The sequence below is a fragment of the Mastacembelus armatus genome, chromosome 17, assembly GCF_900324485.2.
Source record: "Mastacembelus armatus chromosome 17, fMasArm1.2, whole genome shotgun sequence".
Classification (NCBI taxonomy): domain Eukaryota; kingdom Metazoa; phylum Chordata; class Actinopteri; order Synbranchiformes; family Mastacembelidae; genus Mastacembelus; species Mastacembelus armatus.
Window position 1 is genome coordinate 5,533,818 of NC_046649.1, and position 22,277 is coordinate 5,556,094.

The following is a 22,277-nucleotide window of genomic DNA, read 5'->3' on the forward strand; positions in this document are numbered from 1 at the left end:
TATTTCACTGCTTTAGCTGCAGACTCTAAATATTTGCTCCTCACTTATCTCTATAAAAAGAGTAAAACATAGAACATTAGTGATACCCTGCTGTGTGAACTCTATACATTATACATGTGGAGCTTCTTGTGTCTCACTCCCCACCTCTTTTGTATTGTAAGCACATATTGCAGTATCATAGTATATTTTTCTGCATGCTTAGATATTTTAATTTTTTATGAGGCTCATAATTATAATGAAGCATGATCACAGAGCAGTTTTGTGTTTCACTGTATCTTTAAGATGTATTTGATGTTGCCGTGCAGCTCATTAAACACCAGCTTTAATCGGTGTTTGTGCCGTGCATGTAAATAATGTTTGTTGTATTAGTTAGACATTATTAACCATTATTAACTATTCCTTCTATCTTAACTGACGTCACTTTATTTAGCTGCATGATGGGACTGTAGTGTAGGGCAGAGGTTGCATGTGTTTTGCAGCAGTGGTGTAATGTCATGCTTGTGTCAATTCAAAACTCACACCACGGATGGTTCTGGGATGCAGACGCAACAATAACCTCTTACTGTCTGAAAGTACCTAAGGCTGTGGAGGTGCACATTAACTGAGTAAAACACCGGTAGAAAATTAAGCTTGTTGCTTGGAGTAAAAGACACTGGCGACACTAGCTAACTAAACTTTTACTATAAATTGTGTGTAATCTCATACACACCTAACTGATTAGCCACTAAAGAATTTAAATGCTCTTCAACATGACATCGTAAAACCAAACCAAAATCTACAGCTACGGTAAATTGGAGGGTTATACATGTGGAAAGCTACTAATGATGAGGTGTAATCACAAATGTGGTTATTGCTACTAGTGTGTGGCTGTCAACGTACTTTAAGCAGAAATTTTGTGGTACTTTGATTTTGAGTAGTTCCATTATATACAACTGTATAAATGGCATTCAAATTTAATATTATACTTTTTTGTCCATTTTTACAATAATGAATATATGGCCAATGAAAATTCCAAACATATATCTAAAGAATATAATGTATAACCCCATATTCTGCTATCCACAGTTTATAACATATTTAGAATTGGCCCAATCCAAAACAACATTAGCTCCAAAATACACATTTATGCAGCAGTGTTACTTATTCGAAAAGATAACATCTAATATCGTCTTAAAACTCAAAAGGACCATTTTGATAATAATAATACCTTATTTAAGTAAAATTGAAATGACTGATTTCTGCTTGTACAGTATTGTGGTCCTGCTTCTTTACTGAAGTAACACTTCTAATACTGCTCCTGACCTACATTTTGCCTTCATAATAGCAGTTTTAAAGTAACAAATAGATGCCACTTACTCATTTTCTATACACACAATTTCTTTGGAATTTGGAATATAATTTCTTCCTGTGCCTTTTCAAATCGTCTCTGTCAGCTCACCATAACCATTGTGTTCATAGCCTTAGAAAACAATTGTTTGTCCCATCTGCTAATCTGTGCTGTCAAAGTCATAAGCACAAGATGAAAATGGTTCCTCAGCACGATATTTTGTGGTGGTGTGGGCTTGAAATTACATTTTGTGGCTCTAGTATTCGTCACTTACTCAGACTTAAGGTTCAAACAAATTTCCTGTAGGGCTATGATGTCAAACTTTCAGGCCTCAGAATAGAAATGTGGCTCAAGATTAAGAGCAGTTGTTGGAAAGACTTGATCATGATCAGACATAGTGAAAGAAATTTCTTTAGTGTGACCCAGAAGGAACTGCTGCAATCTCAGATATGGTACAGATTAAGTCATTACTCTTAAAACATCCTTCTGTTGTTTTCAGCCAGCTTTACAGCATGTAGTTTTTTATCTTAAAATACTGTAGCTATCATGCAATTTATGGCAAAGTGTGCAGGGAAATTAGCGCTGGTTACTGGAAAAGACACACACAAACCGTGGCACAGGAATATTCCACTCAAAACTGAACTATTAATGTCATGCTGAGATTTTCCAGTTTACCCATGCTGTTGACAATGCTTGTTGCCATGGTACCACATACTTGCCATGCCATCCTCATTAAACTACTGGAGATTTTCTTACACAAGAAAATGTCTTTACTATCCCATCACTCCACACAAGGATACATTTTCATATAGTTTTATAGCTAATCACTAGCTCTCTCTAAGCCCTTATATGATTGCATACTGTAGGTATTATACAATTCGCTCATTGGAAAAACAATTCCAATACAAGACACAATAAACAATACGTCCTTGTATCACTTAGAAAAGAGTCTCATAGAAAAATGGTTCGCAAACATCCCCCCATTTATATTCTGTCATATTTTCTTGTTATTGCTTGGAGGCCGTCCGTTGGTGAAGACTCATCCCCTGTCGCGCCCACATATGTTGAACTAATGTAGGCCAGCCAATGGTTGCTATGGTGATTTCACTTACGCACAATGCTAACAAAAATTTTCACATTTTGCTTTGATCTGTCAAGATTTCTCTGAATTTTCTCTGTCGCATAGGCAACTTCCACATCAGTGACAGTGAGATTCTTTTTTTCATTCTTTTAAAATGAATTCTTAAAAATGACAGTTTCTGGTGCTGGTGCTTAGTGTTTGACAAATCCATGTAAATGCACGTCACTTGAGGTTCTGTCTCATTGGGGCGCAGCCCTCTGGGCTGTTTCTGTGGGTCATACCCCTTCTTTGCACCAGTGCACTGAAGAGAAAATTGTCTACATCCATCTGAGATGGGCCCCCCCTTCTGCCTGAACCAAGTGTGTCAATCACCCCAGCGACCCCCACATATAAACAGCGGTTCAGGCAGGCTTTTCCCTTTATTTTCTTCAGCCTCAAACTAAAGGGCAACCTTTTTTCCTGACTAAAGAGCACTTTTCTCTGTGATGACTTCTTCTGACTACAGAACCACCAGAATCTATGGTGAGTGCAGAACTGGCTACATTTTCAGGGATGACCTGCAACTGCCGCAAACATCACCATCTCAGCTCACTTCCTCTTGGAATTGGTGCGTACCCTGAGGCTGTCTGACCTTGCCCTGAGTGGGTGACTGGCCCAAGTTGTTAGATGTGGAGGATGCCTATTTTCATGTCTCTATCATCCCCCTTCATAGGGATTTGTGCACTTCTCTTTTAGGGAGTCAGTTATCGAAACAACAGCCTGTCGTTCAGGCCTTCTCCTAGTGAACCCCCCGCCCCAGCCCACTCAGACTTTAGTATATCAGAATATGGAACTGAGCACCATCTCTCCGAGGAGAGCTTGGCAGCCCTCTCATCTATGCTGTGTTGCTTTGCTCCTCACCAGGTGCTCACGGCTCTATCAGTCATGCGCCTCCTGGGAGTGATGGCAGCATCTCACTCAGTAATGCCGCTCAGCCTGTTTCACACAAAGTGTCTTCAGCGGCCGGTTCAATCGCCTAATGCTCAAACCAGTTCATTATTGGCAAGGCACATTGTCCCTTCCACTGTCAGTTGATAAAGGGGAAGCCCTGTTGTGCTGACACACTCCTTTGTCTCATGTGTTGGTGTTCACTCTCCCAGTGGTCAGTGAAGAAAGGCCACTCAGAGAGAGACAAACATAAATGAGCTGGAGCTGCTCACATGTGGAATGATGTCGAGCACTTTGCCATGTAGTTTAGGGGTTCTTGTTGTAGTTCAGATGAACAGCATAATAGAGAATGTATATCAAAAGGCTCATCACCTGTTACTGTGGTCTCATGTGCACCTTTTCTCAATAAAAGCAGTGCACATTCCAGAAGAATACAATGCAGCCGCAGACATTATGTCCTGTGTCAGCCCCAGTACCTCAAACTGGATGAAGAAAAGTCTGCGTTTTTGGGAAGAGCCCAGCCAAACTGCCGCTTATATGTAATTGACACACCCAGTTCAGGCTGGAAGGTGCCTAACCCAGATGAATGTAGACAATTTTCACATAATCCTGGGTTTTAATATGTAACCAACACTACTTTGAAGTAGGAGCTAAAAACTATAATAGTTCTCAGTTCCTGTGGTTCCTGCACAAAAAATGACAACCTCCTCCAAATGATATAATAAAAAAGTTCCTCCATTCTGGAAGCACCTCATGTTATGCTATATACAAAATAGTTCTGCACCCCCCCCTAGGGGTTGTGCCTCCCACTTTACTAACAACCAGTCACAGAAAAACCAAACCAAACAACAGCCTAGTGGATGACATAGCACAGATAAAACAGCAGCCAGATCTGCTCAAGACACCCATGTGTTTTGGGGTAAATTTTGGTTTGGGCACAAAATGATTAATCTTTAAGTAAATATTTCAGTACTGTTTTCCCCACCAAAAAGATCTAATTAAGACATGTTCATTTGTTCTAAAACAATGCTGCCTTTCCCGACTGTCGTACTATGCCCGGAGTACTTTTTTTTCTGATGAAGTTAGAAGTACAGTACGTGAGAGAATAGCATCTGAGCCAAAAATGACAAAAGAGCTGTACCTTTGTGGTGCAGCACATTGATGCTGGCATTGAGTCAAGTCCACTCTGCACTGCACATAAGGACCTCCACATCAGTTTAAGATGTTTAAAGTGTTTCAAATGCTGGGCAGCTGTTTTGACTCCTGGACCACCGCAGAGATAGTTCATGTTGTGCTGCGGATTGTGGTGTAAGGAGAATCTCACTAAGTATATCAGAGCTTCTATGATGGAAAATAACATGAGGAATTCTCCATTCTTCCATTAGCTACAGTATAACTCTTTATCCCTCAAAAAGTGCTATAGCCAATGACATCTGACATCAGGCAAGAAGCAGGGTAAACCTGCAGCAGGTCACTAGTCTGTCACAAAGCTGGCCCACAGAGACAAACACTTGCACCTACAGTAAAGGCACAAATTAACCTAAAAGCTATGTATATGAAAAAAAGCCAAAGTACATGAAAGAAAAGCAGACAGACACAGAAAGACCCATTTCACTGTTAATGCAGTTACTAAAGTCATAATTTTAAGGCAAACCATGACTTGTCCCTAAACCTAACCATGCTGCTTTTTTGCGTAGAATCTATGTTCTACGTGTATTATTGTAACAATGACAAAAACGCTCCAGCGCAGAACTTTTGGGTCTTTCCAATTGCTATAACTACTATAAAGCAACTACTCATTTAAAACTACTCAGCAAGAGTTGTGTTAATGCAGGGAAGTTTGATCATTGCTTTATTTAGTGGATTGCTAAATTTCTGGAATTTTCATGTTTACACAGAAATTATTGATGTGACTGTATTTAATCTAGACTCCAACATATCTTTGAACTCTTTATAGCCACCATACACCAAGAAAATGAAATAAGGTCAGAGATTACATAGTTTACTGAGATCACATTTTGTTACTTGTCTGTGCTGAAATTGTCAAAACCTTTAACAGCTCCCTCCGACTGCCATTTGGATTCTCCAGTGTGTGCAATTGCCTGGCACAGCTCTAATTATGCTAAGTGAAAGTCATCCAGCTCCAGTTGATGTGGCTCAGCTGCAGGAAAAGGAGACAGAAAAACACAGATGCACAGTCATGTAATGAAGGCGAGTTTGCTTTGAGCATGCCACCTGCAGCATGCAGGCTTGGTTTTATCACAAAATTGATTAGTTTGGAGAACATTGGTTACGTATAATAACCGAAGATTCTGTCAATTGGGCGCAGTTCTTTGGGCTATCGCTATGGGTCATATCCCCTCTTCGCTCCTGTGCCCACCCCTTGGGCAGGGTGTGGGCACCTTGATTATTGCCCAAGAGCGAGACGTCTCGCTCCCGGTCCTGGCCCTCAACCAGCGGTTGCTCCGGCTCCGACCCCTTCCTCCTCGGACCAGATGTCTCCTGCTCCTTGGCGGCTTCCCAAGGCTCCTAGGCTAGCCTGCTCCTGGTCAGCCCAGCCCAGTGAGATGGACTTTTTCTTTTCCTTCACCACTCTCTTAGCTTTCCTCTATTCCCTTCCTCCTCTCCCATTGTTTTTCTCCCTCAAACATGTTATCTCCTGTTAAACCACCTCCTCTTTTATCTTTCATTTCCTCTTCTCTTATTCTTTTTTCCTGTTTGCTGCTTCTATATTCCTCTTCCTTTTTTTCCAAGACATTAAGACAAGGTACAACATGAGTTCATCAGTGTGTTGGATGAAAAAACTACAGGATATTCAGTGTGTTGCCAAAACATTTTCAGACAACTTTATTTTTGCAAAATACACTAATATAGTCATTAGGAGGAACTCTTAGGTCATTAAAGTAATTTTTCTTTGCAAAGAAATATCAAATATCAAAAGAATGGTAAATTCTCCAGCAGGTACAACAAGTGCAGTAGCTGCAGGCAGTATTCATGTTATTATCGTTTGCTGGTAATAAGTCAAAAGTCATGATGGATGTTTCAAAATATGATATTCAACTTTTTCAAACAGTAACAGTAAACAGAGCATGGTGTTATTAAAATCAATACAACATATGGGATTGAGAAAATGAGATAGATGAAGAGATAGTGGTTGTATCATATTCAGAGATATTTTCTGTTTTTGTATATATATATATATATATATATATATATATACATTTTCCTCTTACCTCTGTGTATCTTGCTTTCCTCCTTAATTTTCTACCACCCACAAAAACTGATGTGGGTAGTGACATAAAAGTTAATATGCTTTATAAGAGTACTATATGAAGGTAGAATCTTGTCGTCCAGTATTAACCAACTGTTCACTTCAGTTGGATTTGCATGTTAAGCCAGCATATATAAATTGTTCTCACACTGGTACTACGACTACCAGAAACTGTTTGATGCTACTTCAACATTTCAAATATTATTTCTTCTCTGAATTAAATCCCCAAATGGTTTTCATGATAAATTCCAGAAGGACAATGAAAACAGAACATCCATTTACGGGAAAAGATCTGAGCAGACACTACTGATCATCTGTAAAAGAAACAAAATATAATACAAAAAGACACCAAATATCTGCCCTTCACTTTCTCTGAAGGCTCATCAGAAACAGATGTTGGAATATCCCTTGTTTTCTGCAAAACATCCTTAAAGCTGGGCCGTGTATTCACATGAGCATGCATTCCCTGACAGTTCCACAGTTGCATTTGTGTGATTTTATTTCCTTGTTTGTGGTTATTTTATGTTAGATAAATCTACATACAGTGCATACAGCTGATTATTATAGCATTCAAGACACGTTTAGCTCTGGATATGACAAAAACTTGTTTGCGTAGTAATATCTCCCTTAACAAGCTTCAGGCACACAAGGTGAGATCATAGTGTAAGCGCACACATGCACACACGCATATGCAGATGTGTGGACGTTTCATGAATAGGATGTCTGGTCTAAGTCAGGGCATCACTTAGCTGGACCACTCTAACTGAGAAAACAAACATCCCCTAAGCTCTGAGCAATACAATGATGTAACAGCTTTGATCACCCAGTGAGGGCAAGGTTTGCTCAAGGGTCAGTGGAGCACGAAATCCAATCAATAAACACATTACTCACCTATCTGCATCACTCACACACACACACACACACACACACACACACTATACATACATACACAGAGACAATAGGGTTGACTGAAATGTGTTTGTCTCCCCAAATCTAAACCAGACCTGAGCTTCCTTTTGGCACCAGTCATATCCTCAGAGCTGCCACTGCGTGACCCGTTCCACCTGCTTTCTCTTTACTGCCTTGAGTTCAGAACTATGTCATCTTTAGCAATCAGACAACAGCCCCTTTATTATCTATAGCTGGGTGTAAAATAAAATAAAAGCAAAAATGTTGTGTAATTTCCAAATATGAGATTTTGGCCCCACCATCCATTCAGCTTCTTTTCTGTGTTTTTTTGGGTCAGGATTGTGGCAAAAGCAGCAGCACAGAGGCTTGTGTTACTACAGAGAATAAGCATGTCCTGGGTTTGCCCTCAGGTCAGGTTGGATGCACCCAGAATACTTCCACATTAAGATGTACATGGGGCATCCTAATCAAAAGGTTGAACCGCCTATTTTCAATTAATATGTGCAGCAGAACTTTATGCTTTCCAACAATAACAGGTCTTCACCTTGTCCCTGAGGGTGTGCCTAGACAGTCTTTGAAACAACCTAATTCATTATACATCCACAAACATATTTTATCAGTCTCAACCCCAAGGTTATGATTACAGGAGTAAGATTTAACGCTTTCAGGATCAAGTTGCTATAAGGTCCAGCGAACTCTGGACACTGGAGCACTTTGCTATCAATTATCTACAAGCAACTTACTCCAAAACTAGAAAACATTACCACCTGGCAACAACTCACCTTCAACCCTTATTTTGTTAGCCTACTATTTTACACAGTACCATGTCTTCAGACTTGGAGGTACTGACCCTAACTATACTTCATATAACCTCAATTAACACAAGTATGTACAGTGTCTACATTCCCCAGCCTGTGACATAACCAAAGTCTGGTCAAGTTCATAGTCTAGCTTTACTTTTTTTTTTTTTAACTTCCATTCAGTGTCATTGCTTTGATATAATTCCTCCACAAAGTTGTAATTGAAAATTTAAACTGTGTAGCCTACAGCTATTGCGTCACACTGTTATTATCCACTTAGCTCGGCATGCTGGGTATGTTGTATTTCATTGTTTTGATCCTCTTATTATTAACATTTAATCTGGTGTAGTCTCCTTCAATAGACCACTATCCAATTTTCATGCTCCCAATACAGAATCACTCTTAAGTACTTTACACCCCTTCTCACTCCATGTGCACTGTTAAAAGACTGTTCAATATCCAATACAACCAGAATCTATTGATTTTAATGGGATATTAAAATGTTGATAAAGAGTAAGCCGTATCAAAACAATGAGGGCACAACTCAAACTGCTCGACAAAGGTTGTACAGATTTATGGGTGTGGAAACAGCCCAAGAGTGTGTATCTGGGCATGTGCAGAACTGCTGAGTAGCACATCTGGACAGGTAGCACAAATCAACAGAACACCTGTTGGTTTTAGCATGATATTGGTGGACAAGCAGGTCAATGGTTGCCAGTGACTCAGATTGCTATATGTGAGACACAGTGATGTCTTTTTGGAACTGCTGTGAGAGTGAAAGGATTCTAAGAGGTCCATCAACTTATCCTGCTGTTATGCTTTAGCTGGTCGAGTTGGCTGTCCATAGCAGGGCAACTGACTCATAGGCCACTGGGAAATGTCCCAGTGTTCTCAACTGCTTCTCCACCACTGTATGCAATACCTAAACAAATAGGAGATTTCCGTAGCAGGCATAGCTAAAGGTCATCCCCTCGTACTCAGGGCTAAAATCCATACATCATATACTACTGAGTATTATTACACCACCCATTGCTTTGTTCTTTGGGCAAATCTAGAAATTAAGAGATTCTCATCACTGTCTGTGGGTCTAAACCAGGGCTCTACATAGAGGTGTACCCAACAATATGAAGTCAGAACTGAACATGCACCTTTCCCAAAGACATTGCATCTTTCAATAGCAAGTTCACATTGCTATGGCTTCCTCTAATAAAACATAGGCCTACATGTCTGCCCACAGTGCTACATGAAGCTTATAGATCATATTATCATATTATACATCATATCATCCGATTATATTAAAATTTAACTCTGTTATTGTATACCACTTCATCTTAGTTCATCTTAGCTTCTCTGCTGTCATCTTTAAAACACTATGCAAACAGCCAAACAACTCTCAGCTGTCTCCTTCTGGCTGTGGCTGAAGAAGATGTAGATAAAATCTCTTCTGTAGGAGCTCCAAGGGTGAAAGGACTGACACCTCATCTTCATGGAATGCTTTATGTCCAGTGTCTCACTTTATCCGTCAGGCATCCGGATGAAAGAATGATCTAATGCATACAAAGACACACAGACACACACACGCACACACACTGGGCAGTGCAACAATTGTTCACTAAATACAAAAGCTAAAAACTAAATATTTTGTAGCTGTCATGAAGATTAAGGTGTCGACCACAAATCACAATTTTCATGGACAAATCACCAGTCTATCACAGAGCTGACAGAGACAGACAAACACACACATTTGCATCTAGAGACAATTTAGAGTCATCAGTAAATCTAACCCCGAACTGCATGTCTTTGGACTGTGTGAAGAAGCCAGAGTTTGAATGGATTTCAAACCTGCTGAAAAGCAGATGAGAAATAGTACTACATAAATGTAGGTCAAACGGAGAAGCATCTTTCATGGCACAGTGGGCCCAGATTGGTGAAAATAAGGGAAAAAAGCCTGCCGGTAGTGTCACACATTGGTCTGCGAGGATCTGGACTCTAAAGAGTTTAGTGTTGTCGTAAAATGACAGACCGTAAAAAATGAAAAGAATGTGTTGTCAAAAGAGATGATGTACTATACTCACTACAGAAGCAAACTAACCATTACACTGACTCGATACTCATTCATCACTGTCCACATAACTAGCTGTTATTTCATCAGCACACCTCCTGTGGTGCTGAACGGACAGTGGCAGATCAAATTGTTTTTACCATTATCTTCACTGTCTAAAAGGAAGATGCCCACCAAAACTAACAGATAAACAGGAAAACATAGTTTTCACCTGCAGAAAACAAGGTTTGAAACATAAAAACTCGCAGCAAAATCTTTGGGCCTTGATGGGTCGATGTAGATTTACTTCACGAGGTAATAAAGTCTGCATGATTTAAATGGTACCCTGTGGGGATTTTGCATTACTAAGCATGCAAAGAAAAGCAAAATTTGGAGAAAGCTGGTTGGAATTGACACAGTTGTAGAAACTGAAGCTTCTTGGTTGCGTGAGACAAACAACTGGTGGACAGCTTTAATAATCCAGAAGCACTTAAAAACGTTGCCAGTGTGAACTGCACATGGCTTGTTTGAGACAGGGGAATGACAGATAAAGAAAAAGGGAAAGGGGAAAATAAGTAATAGAGATTAAAGAAAGTGGTTAAGAGAAGCCAGAATGTTGACTTTGCCCAAATAAACCACATATTAAGTGATATGTTGTCCTGTAGGTTTTGTATTACTGTTTTCAAACCTCTGTAGTAGTTTACAAGGTATGACATGTATGCAGCCTTTAGCTTTTACTATGTGTTCTTGACTGTATCCACCTTTGTCTGAGGTGTTTCATTCTTTTATTGATGTATTTGGCTAAATTTGCAGTTGCCGTGCAAAACCCTTACACGGCAACTGCAATCAATTTGGTCAGACACATTTCTATCCAATTATAAAACAATTTATCGCCCCTCTGAAGATGTAATGTCCTATGAATTATAGTGCTGTGACGCAAATGGCAGCTCGGCAGTGCACACATCAAACACGAATGAGGTGAAAACGCATGCAGATTGAAAGGCTGTTCATCTTTCTCTTTCACACAAGGCAGTTTACCTTCAGGCCATCCCACCCTAATTTTCTTCATCATCCTTATCTTTCTTTTTCTGTTCTTTCTATGCTCAATTATCCCTTCATATCCAATGGGATGTTGATCCTCTGTGAAGCCAATCATCATGGTCTGTTAGTGGTTGTTATCGGTGCTGGAATGCCAAAAAAACAACAGTGAATGGTTTGTCGTGATCTCTTGTTGTTGTGTTGCTGGTCTCTTTGCCTTTTATTCAATGGGAAGGTAGACAACCAAGTCCAGATGTTATTTGTTAAAGTTTTTGCATGTGTGTATGCGCATAGCTGCCAAATACAGCTAGTTACAAGGAAGCTGTCTGCTTTTACAGAAATGGATGAATTCCCAGGCAGCTCGTAGTGAAACCTGTTATAGGACAGCAAAAGGAAAACATTTAAGCTCATGTGTATACGTTTATAGGCAGCCCCTGTGTGTTTGTCCATAGTGGTGTATATTTGTGTGGCTGCACACTTAATTGAATTTTATACCATGGGACTGAGAACATTTTGGGAAAGTGAGAACATTTTAGCCTGTCCTCACTTTGTAACTCACTTTCCAAGGACTGTTTGACTTGGTTTTAGTGTTCAGGTTATAAATACTTTAAGGTCAGGGTTAGGGTGGGGTTTTGAATTAGGCATTTGGGTGTGATGGCTAAGGTTAGAGTAATGGGCTAAGGAATTCAATGTCAGTGAAAGTCATCACAATTAGGGCTGAATAAATGTGTGTGTGTGTGTGTGTGTGCGTGCGTGCGTGCGTGCGTGTGCGCGTGCGTGCACGCCTGTGTGTGTGTGTGCGTGTGCGCATTTAAATCCACTTATACTATGGTGTGTTGGACTAAATTGTAGGGACCAGATGTTTGTTAGGGTTAGGCTCTCTCCCTCTCTTTTCCCTGTTCTTGTGTGAAATAATTAGGTAGCTGTTTACATTCACTTTGGACTAATCTTAACATGATTAAATTCATTAGATACATTACAAAGTACAACTTGCCAAGTTGCCACTTTGTTTTTTGTTTCAGTAATTGTCAGTTATATGCTTATTTATGATTATAAGACTAAGATCCGATTTCTATCAGGCTGCCTTTGCATTGAGTATTATGCTGCAGTCAGGGTGTGGTTAGTCTGACTCAGTTTAAAGACTAGTGAGTGATACAGCTGCCCTGGCTTTGTCCAGAATTTTAGTTGACTATACCTGCCAGCACCTTTACAGTTTCATTTAAATACCATGTCATAATTCAGCTTCTACAGAACAAGAAATGTAGGAATGGTCATGTTTTTAAAGAAAGGAAACGAGTCATGCACAGTTACTCTGTGCAGCATCATAGAGTAGAAGTGTCATCAGTAAAGTTGGTTCTACCCTCTGCACAGTATGTACTGAGAAAACAGTGTCTGGATAGTGTCAGTGCCATTGTGATGTGTATTTTAAGGTATGGATTCAAAACAAAATCCAAAAAAGGAAGGTTTTGTTATTTTATTTTGAAGGTGATGTTGGCTCTTTGCATTCTCTAACAAGTGCCTGGCATTAATAAAACAAATATTTATCTTTTAAAACATATATAGTAAAAGAAGAGCCTGGCACAATTTGTGACCTCTTGTTTTTGTATGTATGTCCGATGTCTGATAGATATTAAGGCTCCACAGTAAAAACATTATCTTCTTTAAAGCACCTGTCATTTCCATTAAGGAGCAAAGAAAAACAGCAGTCGATTGGCTGGAAGGGTCTACACACACATACACACACATACACACACATATTAAGAGTCAGAGCCTGCACAAGTGAACTGACGACAGCAGGCAGAACTTCAAAAGGTGAGACATCCCATAACTCACATCAGTGTCCTGGCAATCCATGATTTTTCCAACCAATCATACTTTAAGAATGCTGAGGGTAAACAACTCCAGCTGAATGACAAGTTCCCCAGAGTTGCGGCTCTCCTCCTCTAAAATTGGACTTTCATGTTCCGTCCTAGATGAGACTGAGCAGATTTATTTACAGTATACTACCAGTCAAAAGTTTGGACACACATTTGAGTGGTAGTATAGACTAAATTGATATAAATTAATTATTATTATAATTATTATTATTTCATAAAGATAATTAATTTCGAGTTACCTCTGGTCATGAAAAAAATCTCTGAAAATATATGTGTGTGGTCTAATTGTGTCTTCCAACACTTATACACTTATACTTATATAAACAGTCCTCTGCAGCTGACCTTTTCCATTTTTTATTTCAGTTTTGTCATCATATATTCCAGGTCCATTTTTGAGAGCTCCAATCACATGTCAAAAGTTTCATTTAACTCTCTGAGTCTCTCACATGATTCAATCTCTTTCTTGATGCGTGGTCTATGATTTGATGCAAAAACCAATACAACAGTCTTTAGTCTACAACAGTTTTATTTCTTTACAATTCAAAGCAGCTTTAATTGTGTACAAGTAATGTTAAATCTTAATTTAGCATCTCTTTGATAAACAATACACATATGCCAATGTTGATCTGTGATGTTTTATTTATATGACAATGACATAATCAGTGCCACAACGAAAGTTATCCAAACAGTGTTGGAGAGAGTTTTTTTTACTGTGCCAGGACTGCACACTTTATAGTACATATAATACTCTATAGGAGTAGTGAATAGGAAGTGATTTCAGACACAGCTGGTGAAAGTGCTCTCGTGTGGGCTGTGTCACTCTGCATTAACTGTGATCAGTCCTCCAATCAACAGACAAAATCAGATGTAAAGAACCAACTATTGTCCACTTGGATCAAGACTTAACTGGTGCGCAAACTTCACTAACCCAAATAGTGAGTAGGAGAGAGTCAGTATCTTTATTCTAAACTTTGATACTGTAGCCTCTTTGTTTCCACAGGATGAATTTTCCAGTATTTTTCTAACATAAAATATAGACACACACTACACAGTGTGACATGCCCCTCACCTTGTGAAAAAATGTTCAGTTACCACTGCGCTGCAGGAAATAAACTAGTTAGCCAGGCTTGCTATAGTAAAGCAAACAACTGCACAATTTTATCCAGTGTTATTGCAAAACTGTTGCTGTTATTGTTTAATATTAACTATCCACTGCTGCTCCACACAGAAACCCTAAAATTTGAAATTCTACTCTGACTGTGGCATTAATGAAATTGGAATTTTTCTGATTATTTTTTCAATAGGTTTGTGGTTAGAAAGTCTGTAGAAAAAACACACAGATGTGTGCCTATAGAAATAAATGTTATATATTAAATACAAACATTCAGTGTAACTTCCAAAGTAGCTGCTTGAAATCTTTGATGCCCACCCAGGAACTATCAGACTAGAATTTCCTGCCTCAGACAGATTTACTGATTTTTGCTAAATGGACAGATTTACAACACTTCCCAACTGCACCTTTAACAGTCGACCAATGTCATCTGGCCTGCTCTGTAGAAATGAAATGCAGGATCATGTTCCTCACATGGTGGGAATCACAGTCTGTTAGAGAGAAAATACATTTCAATATGTTTTGAAAAATTTGAGCTACTAAAAAATGTGCTCATTTTTTTCTTGTCACCAGTTCAGTGGTCACTTCCCAGATGACATAAATCACAAAACCTTGATTTTCCATTTTTGATTAAAAGTTTCATTCTGCTGCTGTTTTGCCATTGCCTGTGATCTGTTTACTACATAATAGGCTACCTTACGTCAAATGTCTCTGTCATCTCTCTTTTTTTTTTTTTTTTTAATCTTGCTAAACCCTACGACATATAAATAAGGATTTTGACTGATAAATGTATTGAAACTCATGCCATGATGAAAAGAGTTTTGTTTATGTACTCTAACAGTAAATCATAAATATCCTTACTATGTTAAAGTTGTAGCATTCCTTGAGAGGCTTATGCAACTGTCCAGAGGATGTGGGAGAGACTGAACCTGGACAAGGCTTCAGCATGATGACATGTCTCAGAAATCAGGCCTATAAAATAATGCAGATCAGAAGGTCAGAATCCACCATGCGCCGCCTTCAGCTTTTATGTTCACAAGTTGGCCAAGTCAGCAGCCATCAAGTATTTGGATTTCCTTCCAGAATCAAATTATTTTTTTGCTGTCTGTCAGCAATCAACAAATTAGAGAAACATTTTGTTTCTATTTATTTTTTATTCCCTTGGTGTTGAGTCATCTCTGTAAATGCCATGGCAGCACACAGTGTTCACAGTGTTACACATCTTTTGACTGAGATATTTGTTATAGTAAAATGATGTGCACTTTCTGTTCTTCTGGCCAGCAGACCACACACATCAGGTGTTCCTTTCATGAAAGTGCGCAGTGGGAATCCTCAGATTGTTCAGTGGGCTGTTTATTACAGTTCTGCTGCTTCAGGTGATTTACAGAGGGGGCTGACAGGAAAGATTGGACAGATAAATGGTAGCACTGGTACCCACAAAATAACAATGTTATGTGCACAGAGTAAGATGACCCAAAAGGTCTAAGGTATTTTTATATTTTCAGATGTCCATATCTACATCAGCACAGTGTTTAACGTATCATGAACAGTCCAGTTTGATCCAGTCTCCTCCTACTGCAAAGCGTTACAACAACAAAATGCAGTTTGGGAGTGGGAGCAGACAGGGATGTGAATCTGTCCTTGGCTAACGGTTTTCTAATCACAGTTCATTTGACAGTGCCAAAAGCAAAATACATGCCTTGACATCAGTGAGTGAGGTGAGGCCAAATGTGCAAGCTAGTTCGAGTGAGCAATGTAACATTTTCTGGACAAATTCTCTAAAGAAGACAGCTTAGATTCATATGTTTGTAGTTTTGGCAATCATTTTTGTTGACTTTGTAGTTAGCGAATTGCTAAGATTTGCTAGCTACAACACATTAACTTCAGTGAAGTCCGAAAGGGCAAGAAACCTGAGTGGTCAGATGATCAAACAAGCCTCTGAGTTTATCCAGAATATCTGAACCACTTTATTTGAGGGTTAAAACCATAATCACTGTAATAATCCATCAGGGCACAAAAAAATTGTAAGGTATGTCATAGTTGAACTTGATGGTCAGACTTTGACGGTGATTGATGTTTACAACAGACAGTCTGGGTTGCAATTTCACTGTTTCCTTTTGTTTTCTTTTTCAAATAAGGTTCATTTTTTGCCCTTATGTTTCTGTGTTCTGAGCAGTTGGTGGGTCCAGTGTGATTTTTACAAATCTGAATGATCGCTAAACCTATGAAAATCTAGTTTTATTTTAATAAACCATATTTCGTACATTTGAAAAATGTTGAAAACTTCATCAATCAGACTATCAAAAGATATAAAGACATAATGGTAACTACTGTTTGACTAATGTGGCCATAAGAATAATGCCTTTCAGAAGCAATGGCTGAAATAGCATGACATCGCTAGAAGAGCTTGGTGTATGTGGTTGGAACTCAGAGTGTCAGAATGTGACATGTGACAATAAGGTTTTTGGAGAGTCTCCATAAACAGGTCATAGTATATCCAAAAGTGGATAAGCAGACAAGCCTGAAGTTTCATTATCTAACATTCAAGAAGCTTCTTCCATCATGCCGAGGGGTCCCTGGTATTAAATCTCTGTGGAGTCTTTAACACCCTAAGGGCTGCTGAAATCAAATGTGTTTTTTTTTAACCCACACAGCCATCATGTGGGGTGTTGCTCCACCCTGCTGTGGTTGTGTTGTTAGGATGACATGAGTCAGTCTGATGTAGTTGACTTCTTTGACCACACTTTTAAACCAAGACTGGATTTGGAAAAACACATGTTTAATGCCATGCGTAAATGCATGCAGGTTACACTGGGATCGGAATCCAGTCAGATCAGCCAGACCACATTTGGAGGTCTCACATCAGATCAGATCTGAGCCAGGTGTAATGCAGTCTATACAGTGTGACCACATTCTTAAGAAAATTACCACACAGCAAAGTTGAAGGGTTACCTGCTAGCTTAAGAAAGCCCAACAAAAGCAGCAGCAGTAATTTGCAAGTTTTCCCTTGCAGATTGTGATTTAGAATTGAATGGTGTCAGTTTGTGGCCTGGACAAGTTCTCTAACCAAGTCCAACTGATTTGCATATTTAGTCAACCACAATACATGACTGCAATATAATCAAGATAAAGAGAATTCATACCAGGTATAAATTTAAAGACCCAGAGATTAGATTTGTTTAATTATTTTAATTCACTCAAAGAAAGCATGGCAATAGCAAACTTAAACACGGCTATAAAAACATGTTTTAGTACTGGTTCACTTTAAACCCCTTAGAACCATATTCAAACCCACTACAATGTTCTGCTGCAGTCTTCATGAGGTGACTTAAAAGGGTAAGGCATCCAATCTATGAATGCATCCTGCTTAAGAATCAAAGGTTGGTGAGATGTGACAGGAAAGCAAGCACAGGAAATTGTTTAACCCCTTTCTGCCCGTGCTTTTCTTGCTCTCTACTGTAAATAAAAGGGAAATGAATAGCTCCACTGCTGTTTTCCCTTCTGTTGTTGTAACGCACTTATATTATTAATAGTTGAAAATGACTTGGTGTCTAGCCCTAGTCACATATAAACTGTTCCCATTAGCCCTTTAAATATGTTTAGTTTGCCTCACAAAGGCTTACACTATGAGACGGCTGTAATAAACAGTCAGTGGATAATATATTCACAAATCAAAACTGAATTCTCCATATTGGGATGTGCAGACAAACCATAGCTGCATGTTGTTGATATTCAGATAGTGAGAGAATTACTCAATATATTCCCAAACTATGTTCTCCAGTGAGGTTTCAAACACTATTGCTTTTTTTATATGCTGCCTTACATGATAGCCAGACAGCTGCTACACACGTTTTTTCATCCTTAGTTTCTCTCTCCAACTCCATGGTACTTGGCCTGCTCTTTACCAGCTAGTGACACAAGCCAGAGCTGACAGATGAGACAGAGGTGACTGCCTCAGACCACCTATCACTCACACACACACACACACACACACACACACACACACGCAAAAAAACCCAAAAAAAACAACTTGTTTCCATTTCGGGCATTACCCTTGACTCCTGGCGTGACTAAGTGCAGACCTCTTCTTCTTCCTTTTTAAAAACATTCTCACATAGACATATCAATTTACAACATGAAAAAAAGAGAAATTTTGAGACAATTCAACTCCAGTGTAAATGTTTGGAAGGTTACACAGGTCATATCGACATATAAGAAAAATAAGAACTTATGGGAATGTAGTTTAATGTATCTTGTGCATTTTGTGTGGGACACTTTATGTTAGGGAAACATGACATCAAACATGACATCATATGTCCCTCAGGTGAAACAACATCTTTAAACAATTAGGAAGACTATATTGAAGACTGAATTAGTTCAGTCTTTTCAACTACACCCTGTGCAATATCTCACCATTATGGGCTTGGAGACTAATAGTTCCTGGACCAATGGACAGCAGAGAAGAAAGGAAAAACTCTGGATTATAAAATTGAATACTTTCATGTAACTGCCACAACATAAGCCCTAATTACAAGTAGGCCTAGTCAGAGACACACCCACAGATATATGCATGCAGAGGATACACTCCTGTAGTAGAAATCACTTCATTTTGAGATCACCTCAAGGCATCCATCTCTTCACACACATTACAAAAACACACACACACACACACAGGCAACGCTTGTGCAAAGAAGAGTCAGAGATGATACTTAAGAGCATCAATCACTTCACACACCTTTACACATACACATACACATAGTATTGGCCTGTCCCAGCAGTGGGATTTTTGTCTTTCCAGAGATGCACACAGACTTGGTGGCCATCAGTGGCCAGATGCCCTATTGACGTACGCAGTGCCAGCCAGGAAAACATAGCTCTCTGTATGTGTCACTACTAGGGTGAGCTGCTGCAGAAAAGGATTCCTGAGAGAGATGTGTTGGTCAGAGGGTTGCTTTTCTCTGATGCAGCTCAAGTGAAAACAGGCATAGCCCCTGATTATGGCTGTTTAATCTACTGCAGAATTTCAAAATAAAATTCAATTTAAAATCTAATTGTAGATGACTTTCAGCATTTTGTCGTGTGTTGATAATAACTGATATATATACTGTTATTTTGTATTTTAAATGACTATGACACCTACTTTACATGAATGATTGTGTGTTCTTTTTCTTGAAGATGATGTGAAAATAATTTTAGGTGTCCAGACAATGTAGATAAGGACTGTGGGGGATTTGTTGTAGCTCAAGAGGTTGATGTTTTGAAACTGCTATGAAAAATGAGTGGACAGTGGAACAGTATCAATCTTCTCCCTTAGCACCTACCGTCAGAGTGCCCTTTGACATCCACCTGCAACAGTAATACCGAAGACTAGAACTGTGTGGGACTGTACAGGAGGGACATGAAATGCAATGTGGTTTTTGTGCCTATAGGAATGAAACGTAAAATCATTTTCACTTTCATCAGCACAAGAACGTAATAAAACAATATAAGACCTTTTAAGGATAGGCTTACAGATACATACTGTACTTGGGTATTTTGTCGTGGTAGAGCAAATTAATGCTGATCTGTTGTACGTTCAGGAAGTCTGTCTGCAGATCACAAAGCCATGTCTAATGTCAGGTTTCATTACTCTGCCATTTCAAAAGCAGATAAACATATCCATGTGCTTTTTTATACTTTATTTAGCTCTGATGAGGTTTTGTAAATCTTCTTACCTCAGTATTAAGCAGTTTAAAGTCTAGATGTGAATTTAACAAAAGATTACAGTTTTTGTTGTTACAACCCTGCATGAACGTGTATCTCAACAATGAGTGTCCCACTGTCTTTCTCTCTGATGCAGAAACCCTTTTGAGCTTTGTGGATGACATCTTGTCAGGGGCCAGGTCTCCATGTGTGATGTTAGGGGACATCCCCAACCTCCTGTCCTCTTCGATCACTATGATTGTTCGCTGCCTGGAGCCTGACACCACGTACATGTAGGCTAAGTTACTCTTCTTGTTTTCTCCTGAACAAAAACTGACCCATTGCAGTTGACATTACTTCTTCTAGAAGCTGTTCTGCATATTAAAACACAATGACCAAGATGTAGTTCTTTATCTGAGCACACACAGACAGACACACAGCAGAGGCCTAGATGCTCTCATAGACATGCTGTGACAGTCATTTGACAGACAGCTTGCTGGGAGGAAGTGGAGTAGTAAAAATAGAGCCAAAAACCAGAGGCAACGTTTTGGAATAGAGAAAGAAAGAAATGAGTTTGGGGGTGAGAAAAAGCGTCAAGAGCAAGGTACAGAAGGAGACAGACTATAAACAAACCAAAAACAAAGAAAAAAGGGCAAGAGGCCTGTGGACAGAGCCTCTTCAAACAGCACTGATGGATGTGAGCTGAGTGAGCAACTACACATGACCTATTAATCCTCGAATCAGCCAGACTCCTGTTCTCTCAATCCTGTCAAGTAGTTCGTTCATCTCTCCAGCCTGAGGCTTCATTGCTCCCTTCACAGTGCTGCCCACTCATTATATTTTCACTACAGACACATACAAAGCTTGAGCTGGGTTTGTCATAGAGGAAAGGTTTTCACATGCTTTCATATAAGCATGACACTGAAAACCTACTCTGTAGATGCATCAAAAGAGGTGAAATGAAATGTTTGTTGGAAAAGTTTAAATGCTTGAAGTCTTTTGCTCAACATGAATCATGTCTCTCTTTTCACTTAAAATATCTCTCCATTAATCTTTTGATCTGTATGTGCAGTTGAAAACATGACTGTATATATATATATCTCCTGGCTGCTGATGAAATGCTATGCATTTTCTTTCTTTACTTCTCTATGCTCTGTTAGTTTGGATGCCTGCAAGTTCCATTTTGGCCACCAGATGGAGATATCCATTCAGTGACTGACTATTGGTTCTGTTAAGACTGTTTTTTATTGTCAGTCTGGCAAAAGTGAAAGTTCTGTATTGATAATGCAGGCTCTCCTCTCCAACAAGCAGAGACTTTTAATTGACTTAACAGGTGCAGGAAATGCATCAGCTGCCAGCTGTCAGATCTTTGCTGCCTCTGACATAATGTTGATTCAGCAGATATATCAAACTTCATTGCTGGAGTTTGTAGTGCTTTTTTATCATTTACAATCTTCAGTAGAATTAATTCATATTTGTGTGTGGGGTTGCGTGCCTGTGCATGTGTGTTTCCATGTGCAGGTTCCGGCTGTGGGCAGTAGACAACACAGGGCGCCGTTCCAGTTCAAGTGAGGTCACCATCAAAACCCCATGTCCAACTGTGGATGACGTCAAAGCACAAGGTGAGGAAAGAGACACAGGCAAAAGTCAGAAAGGTGAATCATCTGTCAGTGCTGATCGCAGGTGGCCCACAGAGTTTTATATTTCAGAGCCGGGTACACAAACACAAAAAACATATTTTACATTGTCCTACATTTATGTGCTTGTTTTGTGAACTAGATATGGGTTTGTTAACAATATGGACTATCTTTAAAATCTGGTCTAATAACCAAAAATAATATGGTTATAGCTTTTTTATATTACATACATTTGCACTTTCATTTGTTTTAAGACTCCCTAAAATAAGATGTTAAAAACCAGTTTATAGTTGTAGAGAGAAGGTTTTCTTCTCTGGTTCAGGATTGTTTATGGTCACTGTAAACTGCAATCCCATGATGATAGTAGATATAAAAATGTGTTGCTCCATTGTACGAAAAAATGTAAAAAAATCTCTCATACCAAAGACATCATTGTGGATTGTACTGCTAATATCAATCAGTTACTAAAAAATGCACCAACCAGTGAAGTATGATACTACTGGGCTTATACTGTTCATTTTAATGCCTAGAAATACATGAATGGTGTCAACTGCCATAATTTCATCCTGTGGCTGT

At 39.1% G+C, this 22,277-nt stretch overlaps 1 protein-coding gene across 1 annotated transcript in view; it reads left to right on the forward strand.

The window, feature by feature from the left end:
* astn1 (astrotactin 1) overlaps positions 1-22,277 on the forward strand; it is a 377,251-nt gene that overhangs the window by 338,355 nt on the left and 16,619 nt on the right. Inside the window, exons 21-22 of the mRNA XM_026312724.1 lie at positions 20,222-20,357; positions 21,586-21,686. Of these exons, the coding sequence (XP_026168509.1) occupies positions 20,222-20,357; positions 21,586-21,686 (237 nt within the window). The remainder of the gene's footprint in view (positions 1-20,221; positions 20,358-21,585; positions 21,687-22,277) is intronic.